The 12,734-nt window shown below is 50.9% G+C and overlaps 2 protein-coding genes across 4 annotated transcripts; both read right to left on the reverse strand.

The window, feature by feature from the left end:
* Positions 1 to 7,479: 7,479 nt before the first annotated feature.
* LOC119332513 lies at positions 7,480 to 8,526 on the reverse strand. Its single transcript, XM_037605693.1, has 2 exons — positions 8,256 to 8,526; positions 7,480 to 8,167 (listed from the first exon to the last, which is right to left on the reverse strand). Exons 1-2 carry the CDS (start codon positions 8,333 to 8,335, stop codon positions 7,570 to 7,572), a joined length of 678 nt encoding a protein of 225 aa, XP_037461590.1. The 5' UTR covers positions 8,336 to 8,526; the 3' UTR covers positions 7,480 to 7,569.
* Positions 8,527 to 9,096: 570 nt separating this feature from the next.
* On the reverse strand, positions 9,097 to 12,734 carry LOC119332297 (GDSL esterase/lipase At5g62930-like). 3 transcript variants are annotated; one of them, XM_037605480.1, is made up of 8 exons: positions 12,678 to 12,734; positions 11,981 to 12,128; positions 11,766 to 11,887; positions 11,604 to 11,681; positions 11,374 to 11,511; positions 10,626 to 10,702; positions 10,099 to 10,263; positions 9,097 to 9,631 (listed from the first exon to the last, which is right to left on the reverse strand). In XM_037605480.1, the coding sequence occupies exons 2-8, from the start codon at positions 12,057 to 12,059 to the stop codon at positions 9,475 to 9,477; spliced, it is 816 nt and encodes a 271-aa protein (XP_037461377.1). In that variant the 5' UTR covers positions 12,060 to 12,128; positions 12,678 to 12,734; the 3' UTR covers positions 9,097 to 9,474. The 3 variants fall into 3 exon arrangements, with proteins under 3 accessions (XP_037461377.1, XP_037461376.1, XP_037461378.1); XM_037605479.1 differs by having other exon boundaries at positions 11,766 to 12,128; XM_037605481.1 differs by having other exon boundaries at positions 9,496 to 9,631; positions 10,099 to 10,256; positions 11,766 to 12,128.

Genomic DNA, 12,734 nt, shown 5'->3' on the forward strand with positions numbered 1-12,734 from the left:
CCCCGAGTGGGAGGATTGCTCTCCACTCGGTAGGATTTGTTCAAACTTAGGCGAGTGCTGACTGCAGCTAAGTCTCTTAGTGGGAGAACTTAGGCGAGTACTGGACTGCAGCTAAGCCCCCGAGTGGGAGGATTGCTCTCCACTCAGTAGGATTTTTTTTTAAACTTAGGCGAGTGATGACTGCAGCTAAGTCTCTTAGTGGGAGAACTTAGGCGAGTACTGGACTGCAGCTAAGCCCCCGAGTGGTAGTCTGGCTCTCCACTCGGTAGGATTTTTCAAACTTAGGCGAAACGGATTCGCAGCTAAGTCACCCACTGGGGGATTTCGTATGCAAACAAAAGTGACAGCAATTATTGGAACACTCTTGTCTTTGATAAAAAATGAACTACAGAAACTTTTTCTTATTACATCTCGTCCAAGGGAGAGCTCAAGTGTAAAAGGGGCGGAGTAGTTCCGCATTCCAAGTTCGTGGCTCGTCGATCTGGCGATCAACATTGTAGAGGTGATACGCTCCATTGTGGAGGACTCTGGTGACGATGAAGGGGCCTTCCCAAGTAGGAGCAAGCTTGTGTGGTTTCTGTTGATCCACTCGGAGGACCAAATCTCCTTCTTGGAAGGCTCGACTCTTCACATTCCGGGCATGGAATCGACGCAAGTCTTGCTGATAAATGGTCGATCTGATCATGGCCATCTCCCTCTCTTCTTCTAGGAGGTCGACTGCGTCTTGTCGGGCTTGTTCTGCTTCATCTTCAGTGTAGAGTTCGACTCGGGGTGCGTTGTGAAGAAGATCACTCGACAAAATTGCTTCGGCTCCATAAACCAGAAAGAATGGAGTTCTTCCAGTCGACCGGTTGGGGGTGGTCCTCAATCCCTACAGAACTTACGGAAGCTCGTTGACCCAGGCACCTGCTGCGTGCTTGAGATCGCGCATCAGTCGAGGCTTTAGTCCTTTGAGAATCAGACCATTTGCTCTCTCGGCTTGTCCATTCGACTGGGGATGGGCGACCGATGCGGAGTCGACTCATGTGCCTTGAGAGGCGCAAAAAGCTCTGAACTCGTCTGAATCAAAGTTTGACCCATTGTCTGTGATGATGCTATGCGGGACTCCATATCTGAATGTTAGTCCTCTGACGAAACTGATAGCAGTGCAAGCATCAAGATTCTTGATGGGCTTAGCTTCAATCCATTTGGTAAACTTGTCGACCGCCACAAGCACATGAGTGAAACCGATCCTGCCTGTTCTCAGTGGACCAACCATGTCTAGTCCCCAGACAGCAAAGGGTCAGACGAGTGGAATGGTCTTCAGGGCTGACGCAGGCTTGTGTGACATGTTGGAGTAGAACTGGCACCCTCCACACTTGTCGACTATCTCTTTTGCCATCTCATTTGCTCTTGGCCAGTAAAATCCCGCTCGGTATGCTTTAGCCACAATGGTCCGAGAGGACGCATGGTGACCACAGGTCCCCGAGTGGATATCATCAAGGATTATTTGACCCTCTTCTGGTGTTATGCACTTCTGACCGATTCCAATCGCACTTTCTCTATACAACTGTCCCTTTATGACTGTGAAGGCCTTGGATCGGCGGACGATCTGTCGAGCCTCTTCCTCGTCTTCTGGGAGTTCTTTCCTTAGGATATACGCGATGTACGGTATCGTCCAGTCGGGGGTGATTGCCAAGACTTTCATGATTAGGTCGACCACAGTAGGAACTTCGACTTCAGTCGGATCTGTGGCACTTTTCGGCTGCGGGGCTTCTTCTGTAAAAGGATCTTCTTGGACTGACGGCGAGTGAATGTGTTCCAGGAACACGTTGCTGGGAATGGCTTCTCTCTTGGAGCCTATCTTTGCCAAATCGTCAGCTGCCTGATTTTTCAGTCGGGGGATGTGATGAAGTTCTAACCCCTCGAATTTCTTTTCTAGCTTTCTCACTGCATTGCAATAACCAATCATAGCCGGACTTCTGACGTCCAACTCCTTCATCACCTGATTAACCACCAAATCTGAGTCGCCATAGACCGTGAGGCGACGGACACCGAGTGAAATGGCCATGCGCAACCCATATAAAAGTGCTTCATATTCTGCTTCATTATTGGAGGAATCAAAGTGAATCTGGAGAACAGATCTGAGCTTATCTCCTCGGGGGGAGACTAATACTACCCCAGCACCGGAACCATTTAGCATCTTAGATCCATCGAAGAACATGGTCCAGTGCTCCGAGTGAACTTGAGTCAGAAGTTGTTGTTCAATCCACTCGGCGATGAAATCTGCGATTGCTTGGGACTTGATAGCCTTCTTTGCTTCGAACTTGATATCTAAGGGAAGGAGTTCAATCACCCACTTGGCCACTCCACCAGTTGCATCTCTGTTATGCAGAATCTCTGACAGCGGGGCGTCGCTGACGACTGTAATGGAGTTATCAGAGAAGTAATGCGCAACCTTCTTCGTGGTCATATAAATCCCATATACAAGCTTCTGGTAATGAGGATATCTTTGTTTTGAAGGGGTCAAAACTTCAGACACATAATAGACTGGGCGCTGAACTCTGAAGGCCTTTCCTTCTTCTTCCTGCTCGACCGTAAGTATTGTGCTGACAACTTGTCCTGTGGCTGCAATGTAAAGTAGCAGAGGCTCTTTGCTGATTGGGGCAGCAAGCACCGGCTGGGTGGAGAGCAGAGCTTTGAGCTCTGCAAATGCTGCATCAGCTTCTGGAGTCCACTCGAACTTGTTAGACTTCTTCATCAGTCGGTAAAGAGGCAACGCCTTTTCACCGAGACGAGAAATGAATCGTCTTAGAGCGGCCAAGCGGCCTGTAAGCTTTTGGACATCATGCACACGCACAGGACGCTTCATCCGGAGTATGGTACCAACTTTTTCAGGATTGGCGTCGATCCCCCGTTTGGAAACGAGAAAACCGAGTAACTTTCCACCTGGAACTCTGAATGTGCACTTTGATGGATTGAGTTTGATATCATACCTCCTGAGGTTGGCAAAGGTTTCAGCAAGGTCAGTCCGCAGGTCGGAACCTTTGCGTGACTTGACCACAATGTCATCCATGTATGCCTCCACATTCCGACCGATTTGAGTGAGTAAACACTTCTGAATCATTCTCATGAACGTGGCTCCGGCGTTCTTGAGGCCGAACGGCATGGTGACATAACAGAAGCATCCGAATGGAGTGATGAAAGCTGTTTTGATCTCGTCGGGTCCATACAGACGGATCTGATGGTACCCGGAATAGGCATCTAGAAAATACAGTCTCTCGCACCCCGCAGTCGAGTCGACTATTTGGTCGATGCGAGGGAGAGGAAAATGATCTTTCGGGCAGGCCCGATTGATATGTTTGAAATCAATGCACATGCGAAGTGACTTGTCCTTCTTGGGGACCATGACGACATTGGCGAGCCACTCGGAGTGGTAAATCTCTCGGATGAACTCTGCTGCTAAGAGCCGAGCCACCTCCTCGCCAATGGCTTGCTTCTTCTGGACGGCGGACCGCCGAAGATGTTCCTTCACAGGCTTGAATTTTGGGTCGACTCGTAGACGGTGGTCGGCCAGCCGTCTGGGAACTCCAGGCATGTCAGAGGGTTTCCATGCGAAGATGTCCCAGTTCTCACGGAGGAGCTGGACGAGCGCTTCTTCCTATTTGGAGTCGAGCGTCGTTGAGATGTGAGTCGAGGCAGCATCGGGGTCGGTCGGGTGAATGTGGACTGTCTTTGTTTCACCGGACGACTGGAAAGCAGATTCTGAAGCAGGCTTCTTGGCTCGTAGCAATTCACTCGGATCGGCAGTCTTTTGGTACTCTTGCAGCTCTACCACTGCCATCTGAGCATCTGCAATCTTTGAGCCTTTCTGAAAACACTCTTCCGCCTTCTTCCGATTGCCCGTAACAGTGATCACACCTTTGGGGCCAGGCATCTTCAGTTTGAGATACACGTAACATGGTCGGGCCATGAAGCGTGCGTAAGCTGGCCTGCCCAAAATGGCATGATAAGCACTTTGAAAGTCCACGACCTCGAATGTCAATTTTTCCTTGCGGTAATTCTTTGAATCACCGAAAACCACATCAAGAGCAATCTGACCGAGTGATTGGGCTTTCTTCCCAGGAATGACTCCGTAGAAGCTCATGTTACTGGCACTGAGCCTGGACATCGGAATGCCCATCCCTTTCAATGTTTCAGCATACAGTATGTTCAGGCCACTGCCACCATCCATCAGGACTTTGGTCAGTCGAGTGCCTTCGACAATTGGGTCGACCACCAAAGCTTGCCTCCCAGGGGTGGCAATGTGCGTCGGGTGATCAGACTGGTCGAATGTGATGGCAGTCTGAGACCACTTCAGGTAACTGGGTGTTGTCGGAGCAACCATGTTCACCTCGCGGTTAATGACTTTCAGTCGACTTTTGCTTTCGACATCGGCAAAAATCATCAGGGTGGAATTGACTTGGGGGTATCCATCGTCACTGTCTTCCTTGTCCTCAACTCTGTCCGACTCTTTTTCCTTGTCCTTGGACTGCTTGCCTTGAAACTGCTGGATTAGGAGCCGGCACTGTCGAGTGGTATGTTTTGGGTAAATAAAATTACCCTCTTCATCTTTCTTGGTGTGGATGTGACATGGCAAATCCAAAACATCGTTCCCATCTTGATCCTTGACTTTCTTGGGCTTCCAGGGGCCCTTGGGTTTTCCTTTGAAGTTTCCCTGGGCCACGGCCAGGGCCTCTCCAGGGGCGGCTGGTTCAGCCTTCCGCTTTTTCTTCCGACTGGAGTTCCCTCCGGTTTCTTGGGCGACTGCCTTGTACTTGCCACTCCGGAGTCGATCTTCATCTTCACCATTAGCGTATTTGATGGCAATCTTCATCATCCGATTCAGAGACATCTCTCCAGTTCGACCGAATTTCAAATTCAATTCTCTGTATTTAACGCCTTCCTTGAAGGCACAAACTGCCTGATGGTCTGGCACATTCTCAACCGTGTGATGCAGAGTGATCCACCTCTGGATGTAATCCCTCAGAGTTTTATTCGGCTTCTGCACACAAGACCGCAATTCCGTAAGGCCTGCAGGTCGCTTGCATGTTCCCTCGAAGGTTGTGACAAACACTCGGGAGAGGTCCTCCCAAGTGTAGATGCTGCTGGGTGCCAACTGATTTAACCACGCTCTGGTTGAGCCCTCTGACATGAGAGGCAAATGCTTCATGGCCACCTCATCATTGCCACCGTCAATCTGTACAGCTACTCGGTAATCTTCGAGCCAAGTGTCAGGCTTAGACTCACCGGTGAACTTGCTGACTCCAGTCGCCAGCCTGAAGTTGGGAGGAATCACTGTGGCTCTGATGGCTCGAGTGAAACACTCTGGCCCTGAAGCATGTACTCTGCTGCTGGCAGGCGCATCTCTGTTGTGGCCTTCTCGATGAGCTCTGTTCCTGTCAACCAAACCTTGAACAAGGATGGATCTCACATCAAAGCCTGGGTCCCTGGGATCGACTGGAACCCTCTGCTCAACACTATGAGGGCGTCTGTCATCTCGCCGTCGAGGCGCATACGACCCACTCCTCGGGGGAGGGGTTGGCACTCGACGTCGATCATCACGATCAAATCGGTGATCATGCTGCTCATTCCTCCTGTACTGATCGTGCCGGTCACCATGCCCCTCACGCCTCGGGGGCGATCTCGGGCTGTGAGCCGACTGGACTGTGTCTGTTGCAACGGATCGACTGTGGATCCTATCCCGCGACTGAGAAACGGCGGAATTCTGGTTTCCTGCCGCCCGGAGCAACGCTCTGATCTGCAACAAGCCCCTGCCAGCCTCCGACTGGGAGGGCTGAATTGATTCTGCTATACGGGCTGCGGCGGCCAAATTCTGAACTGGGGTTCGATATACCTGCGGCGGTGGGAAGAGTTGACGCCGACTGGACTCAGGAGCTTGCTGACGTCGACTGGACTCGGGAGCTCGCTAACGCGCTTGCTCGTCGAGTATTCGCTGAAGATTCTCCAGTCGAGTGCGCTCGGCCAGGTTAGCCAAGCGCGCGTCCTCCAAGGCCCGGGCCTCGGGGGTTTCTCCAACGATTGGTGTGTGGAGTGCGTCCATGTTCCGGCGGCGAAGCTCCTCCCGCTGCTGTGACGTGAGAGGTTCGGGACGATACTCATCGTGGGGATGCGACGGGTCGCCCCCACCTGCGCCTCCATCGATGCGAGGGAAACCGGGAGGACTGTGTGTCCCATCGACCGCCAGAACCTCAGCCGTTGGGTCGCTGCTGTCGCACTCGGATGCTGTCTCCGCGGAGCCAGTCGACAGGTCGAACATGCCGCAGAGGGATTCGTCGGGCTCGATCGCCGCGACTTGTGGGGCTGCCGACTGGCGGGCCACGGCATGCCTCACCCACCGCTGAAGTCTCGACCAACCAGAGCGCTTGCGCTGGTGAGAGACAGGGCGGGGGGACGACACGGGGGCCGACTAATACTGGGTAGACGGCTGCCGCAGGAGGACACCATGATGCATGCGCGGAAGTGCGTCGCACCGCGGACGGGAAGCGCGTCGATGTCGAGTGGTGCCTCCTGAAGCCAGGCGGAGTCGTCGGCGATGAACGTGAGCGCGCCGAGACGGATCTCGCGGCCGTCCACCAAAACTCCGCAAGAAACCATGATCAAAGAGATCGGAAAAGATCGCAACTTCTCCAACTAAGCGCTAAGATTCCGGCCCCACGGTGGGCGCCAACTGTCGTGGTTCTAACTCTGACAGTGATGTAGGGGGTGTGTATGGAGAGGCTAGATCTTAGCTATGGAGGAGTTGTAAGCACACGAGGATTACGAGTTCAGGCCCTTCTCGGAGGAAGTAACAGCCCTACGTCTCGGTGCCCGGAGGCGGTCGATTGAATTGTGCGTGTGTGGATAACAGGGGTGCGAACCCTTCATACTGAGGAGGGGGGTGGCTTATATAGAGTTCGCCGGCCCCCTCATGCCCTCAGTAATGCAGGGTTTAAGGTACATTTAAGGTTGGGCGTTACTGGTAACGCCCCTAATAAAGTGCTATAATGACCATAAAGACTACTTAACAGCCGACCGTTTGCCTGCGGAGTGGCTTTAGGCCAACCGTTTGCCTGCGGAGTGGCTTTAGGTCTCCTGGTGGTCGAGTGGTTGGCTTCATGGTCGAGTGATAGCTTCTTGGTCGAGTGTCTTGAACCCGTCGAGTGGGAAACAAACAAGTAGATTGAAAGGTGACTTCTTCTAGGAATGTTCTTGGGTGGGGCTCTTTGGACGGGTCCGTGCCTCTACCCTAGGTACATAGCTTCCAGCGTGCCGGGTTCGGCCTAGGTCCGCCGGCGTTAAATTCCGCCCGGGTCGATGAAAATCGGGCTCCTGGATGCGTGACTGGGCCGATTTTTCTGCGGCTGCGCGAAAAAAACGGCTGGGGATGCGGCTCTGGAGATGCTCTAAACAGGTAAGCAAGCAAGTGAACGTTACAGAATAGCTTCACCTGTGATTTATTCTTTCTACTCCACTAGGGAGGCAGGGGCAGTAGTAACTAGCTTACTGAAACTAGAGCACCGACTGATCGCTGGAGCTAAGTAAGTTGCACTAGTAGTTCTTGATGCTGGCGTTGACGTCTGCGTTGGCGTTGGCCATGTCGACGGCGGCGGGCCTCTCCACGTCCTCCATCTCCTCCTCCCGGACGAACAGCGCCTGGTCCAGCACCGACGCCGTCCCGCCCACGCCTCCGTACAGGTGCTGCGGTGGGGCGGGATGCGCGCCGCCGCCGTGGGTGTCAGCGTCAGCGTCGGCATCGGCATCGGTGGGGACGAAGGCGCCCGTGTCCTGGCCGGCCGAAGACGCCGCTGACCCCTCCGTGGTGGCCGCCGTGGCGCCTCCGAACAGGTGCGGTGGAGCGGCAGCCGAGCTGCCGCCGTGGGTATCGGCGCCGGCGGGGCCGAAGACGCCCGTGTCCTTGTCGGGCACCCAGGACGCGTCCTCGCCGCCGTCCAGCGCGCCGCCGATGGTCTCGTCCGGCAGCACCGCGGCGACGTGCTCCTCCTCGCCCTGGAGCACCTCGACGTTCTTGCGGTTGAGCGCCGCCTCCACCTGCGCCCCCGTCATCGTCGCGTGCACGTCCTTGTACTGCTCCTCCTCCCGCCGCGCGCTGGCCGTGGCCGAGGAGTGGTTCATGCTGGCTCCGTTCCTGCGAGCACAATGACATGACGATGCCGCCATGAATGACCGAGAGTTCGACAACAAGTAAGCCTGGGTAAACAAAGCTGGTTAGTTACCTGAAGGAGGCGAGAAGAGGCGTTGTCCTGGTCCGGCCGGCCACCCGGCGGGCGGCGGCGGTCAGTGCTCGCGCAGCCATGGTCGAGAGAGTTCGATGCGGCACCGGCTTTCCTCCTCGCGAGCTCAGTACAGAAGATCGCCAAGCAGAGAGCGTGTGTAGGGTGTGTGTGTGTGTGTGGGAGGGAGAGCAGAGCACGAGCGGTGCGAGCTTATCCACGCGGGCGGAGCTGAGACTTGAGATCGGCTTCTCTTCTTCGTCCTGTACCTCGATGGATGAGGCAAGCCCGGTGCAGGACGAGTAGTGGTGCGGGGAATGGCGTGTGGACACGCGGAGTGGCGCCATTGACGAGACAGGGGAGGGCAGAGACGATGGTGGGTGATGGATGCGGTGGAAGGAGACGAGCGGAGACACGCGCGCTGCTGCATGCGACCGCCCTTTCCGTCGGAAATGGACACCTTGTTTGTTCCCCAGGAAGCAGACCCTGCACTAGCAAACTCCGTGCAAGTGCAATCTTCAGGTATAAACTACAGGCCGACACGGGCTTTGTGACCCAAGTTTCCACCAGATTTCAGCGACCTCAGCCTCATTCGTCGACGACAGCAAGCAGGTCGCACATGAACAAGGTTGCATGTCTTGTGCGCTTTTTATCTGGCAAATACGTCTTCACCAACTATTTTTATCTGTTTTAGAACAAGGGTCTAAAACAGATTCCTTTAGCAAATTCTCAAAACAAAACAAAAAATCCTTCAACAAGGCACATATTCCAGTGTGACTAGCAAGCCACAAAGAAAAAGTAAACAAACAATCATGTTCCCGCAATCAAAGATGACAAAAAGGTCTAAAGCAAATACGCTTCAGGTTCTCTTCTGTTCTTCACAAGAAAAGAAATGCACCAAAACTATTTCAAAAGAGATGCACCAAACAAATGCAATTTCCAGTGCAGGTACTCTATGTTGCCGCACTATGAAGCATTAGCCACTGCGTTCCTTGTATTGTAAATTGTACTGTAGTAGTGATGATCTGAGCAGCAATCCAGCTAAAAATCATGCCATCTACTTATAATTTTTTTTATGGAAAATGGAGCACACCCAACGATTTCAACGGGGTGAAAAATGGACGTGAAATTTCACAGTTCGGAAGTTTCACACCAAAAGAAAAAAAAATTAAAACACAAGGGCAAGTAAAACATCCAGCAAGCGGTTCTGCCTGAAACCACTTCACTGGAAGGCCCTTTCCGGGTGAGCCCCATCGATTTTGGAATGATGGGGGAAGTCATGCGGCATATCTTCAGCTTTCAGACCAGCGCCTCTCAAGGTCTGGACGACCTCCTTGTGGACCAGAGCGTTTCCTTCCGGCGTCAGATGCAGTCCATCACTATGAGATGATGAAAACAGTTATTTAATTGATCGATCAGAACGAAAGCATGCAGTAACGGATGCTTCTTAACAAGCTTCTGTTCATATGCACAGGTGCAAACAGCCACTTCTGAGGTGGTCTCGGACGACTAGGTTGATTTGACAGCCTTTTCTAGGAAAAAGTTATTGCTGAAGTTTTCCTGGTTCGCAAGTATCAAAAGATGATTAATGCACCCATGCTATCTTTAATTCCATTATAAATGCACGATATACCAAAGTGGATGGTGTTGTTTATAAGTTTCAAGCTATTAGTATTGTAAAATAGCCTTATCTTGCATTCGTGAGAAAGAAAATGCTACTGATTAAACTCAATATTATTCCAAAATAGAGAACCTGAATAAAAATAATTTTATTTTTAAACCATCTCATTCGTTCTATTAAAAATGGCAACATGGGGAATTAAAATTTGGACAGGCATTAATTTACCTTAAGTAAAGTTTCTGCCAACCTTCAGTGGCTTGCATCTTTGACCAAAGATCAACACACTGTACATCCATTTCTTTGGCAAGTTCCATGCATTGACCTGCATAGACGCCAGCCATTTCATTTGTCCTTTCAGGGAGCCTCCTCGCATCTTCTCCATACTGTGATCTTGAGGAGAAAATATAAACAATCAACCACTAACAAAGCACATGTAATGTGTTCAGTATAAAGCTTGTGGAAAATGGAACATGTCAGTCACTGCACATAACATGAATGAAACATAACAAATGGATTATAATTTTCCGTAACTTCAGTCTCAAATGTTCTCCAGTAACAATAAAGAGATTAAGGCTGCATTTGGCATGGCAGTGGATTTATCATAATCCCGTTTGTCCCGCCCGCTTTTACCAATTTTAGTGCTTGTTTGTGGCCTGCTTTTGCCTCACTCTCATTTCTGTCTTTCTATGCCAGTCAGTCACTAAAGTTTCTAGAGAAAACATAAACATTTCAAGAGGAGAAGTGATGCCAACCGTGCATATCTTTCTCTTCCATCTTCATCAATAGGAGGTGGAGTGATAAGCAAAATTACCATGGACTTGGAACAATCCTGTATTGTGATGAAATGTCAGATTACAAATACTTTGAATGACTGATACTTCATATTGCCCCTAAAAATACTGTTGAAATATAGCACTGCCGTTGTAAATTTACTTCACTATACCTACTTTAACTAACACATAACGTACATCATTTTTTTTTTAACAAAGCAACACATTTAACTATATGACAGACTAGGAGACAGTGAAGTCAATGCGGCTTTAATATCTCAACATTGATGTTTCCTATTCCAACCGTACTAAGTACTCCCTCTGTAAACTAATATAAGAGCGTTTAGATGACTAAAACAGTGATCTAAACACTCTTATATTAGTTTACGGAGGGAGTATTAGGTAAAGGCACTTCGAGAAACCAATGAGTTAAAATGACTGGCATCAACTCTAAAATGGAGGTTCCATAACATCTGTATGACAGATGGCAAGCAAGATGCGAATACTGCTTCTTAATCTTCCTGACATAGAAACCACAATAAACACTCCAGCTACCTATGATCCTAAGCAAGCCAATCCACATTTCCACAGATATATACCTCTAGACAGGCAGAGTTACAGCTAGTCTGAAACTGCTTCAAGTCAGAGTTCCCAAAGCAAGTATAATGTTTCCCCTTTTATACACTTCAAACTAAATGGGAACATTATCATTTTTCGTTTCAAAACTTACCTTCAGATGATTAACAATCGTTTTGAGATTCTGTTTATACTCCTCAACCAGAACATGTTGCCGCTGACTTGTTCGTCCTGGAAGCGCTGCATCGTTAGCACCAAAGAATATAGTCGTCGCAACAGGTGGCAAGCCAACCTGCATAGGGAGTATTGATTAACTTACCACAGATATCAGTGTGATAATCCCATAATTTAACACCTAAGCAGCTGGATACAAGCCGTTCGTACCAGGGGAAAGATGCGCTGGATCAAGAACAGGGCCCATCTTGAGTTGTACCCACCATAGCCTCTGACAACAACATCGGCCTGATACAGAAAAAATCACTGGATACCAGCACGGATACACCAGGAAACGCAAGGAATTTGAGAATCGTTGGGATCTGGTTCGACCTTGCGGGAGTAGGTGTCGGCGAGGGCCGCTCCCCACCCGCCAGGGCGGAAGGACTGCTCGGTGATGGAGTCGCCGAAGAGCACCAGACGTGGCCGCAGCATGTCTTGGGATCCCGCTCCCCCTGCCAAAGCCAAAAGTGGGAGAGCTGTGTGAGAGGGACTGGAGTTGGCGGGAGTGTGTGGGGTGAGGGTGGGAGAGGAATGCAGCAAATCACCTGAAGCATCAGCGAGGCAGATGGGAGGATGGCCGGCTGACGGGGCCGCCGTCGAGGGGCAGGATCCAGGCATCGCCATCGAGGCTAGGCACCTATCTGCAGTCAGGAGTATCTAGGGCCCCTATAATTTTATCTTTCCCCTCCTAACCTGCAAGATGAAAAATGGCAGCTATAGTTAGAGCAGAGCAGGTACTGTAATCTTTCAAAGTAGTGAGCGCACAGACACAAGTTCATTCGACACAAGAGCACCTAAATGGGGGCATACAGAGAACCGAGGTGCCGGCTGACCAATCAAAGCAGATGTGTAGATACAATAAACACACAACATAAGTTGCATCAAAGAACAAAGGAATCCAAGCATGCTTGCGATCCTACCAACCTACATACTAGACGTTTGATGCAAGCAAAAGCTGAAATTGTTTTGGAGCTGCAGGTAGCAGTCCACAGTAATGAATCCTGATTCATAGCAGCTAGAAGGAGAATCTTGGTCTAGTCCATTGCTGAAGGAAGGAAAAGAAGGCATGGGAGAGCAGAGGAATCGAGCCGCCGCTCCCCTCGCCAGCTCAATGAAGAAGATCTGGGGCTCCTACTGTCTGGCACGGGTTGATCTAGAAGCATCTCGCGTTGACGCCCAGATTCATACACGGAGAGCAAACTAGATCAGGGGACAGGAGGGTGAGGGTGGATCGGATCGAACCTGCTCTGATCAGGTCATCAGTGATTCAGGTCGGCCTCGCGGTGCGGGGTGGCGGAG

This window comes from Triticum dicoccoides, chromosome 7A (genome assembly GCF_002162155.2).
Source record: "Triticum dicoccoides isolate Atlit2015 ecotype Zavitan chromosome 7A, WEW_v2.0, whole genome shotgun sequence".
In the NCBI taxonomy this organism is placed as follows: Eukaryota; Viridiplantae; Streptophyta; class Magnoliopsida; order Poales; family Poaceae; genus Triticum; species Triticum dicoccoides.

Bases quoted from the DNA above. Each gene is read 5' to 3' on its own strand.
- LOC119332297 (XM_037605479.1), bottom strand. From the start codon at position 12,059: ATGGCGATGCCTGGATCCTGCCCCTCGACGGCGGCCCCGTCAGCCGGC. The intron at 11,512-11,603 runs GTACGAACGGCT...CTCCCTATGCAG, and splicing joins TCCAGCGCATCTTTCCCCTG to GTTGGCTTGCCACCTGTTGC. The intron at 9,632-10,098 runs GTAAATTAATGC...ATCATCTCATAG, and splicing joins TGGCAGAAACTTTACTTAAG to TGATGGACTGCATCTGACGC.
- LOC119332513 (XM_037605693.1), bottom strand. From the start codon at position 8,335: ATGGCTGCGCGAGCACTGACCGCCGCCGCCCGCCGGGTGGCCGGCCGG. The intron at 8,168-8,255 runs GTAACTAACCAG...TTGTGCTCGCAG, and splicing joins CCTCTTCTCGCCTCCTTCAG to GAACGGAGCCAGCATGAACC.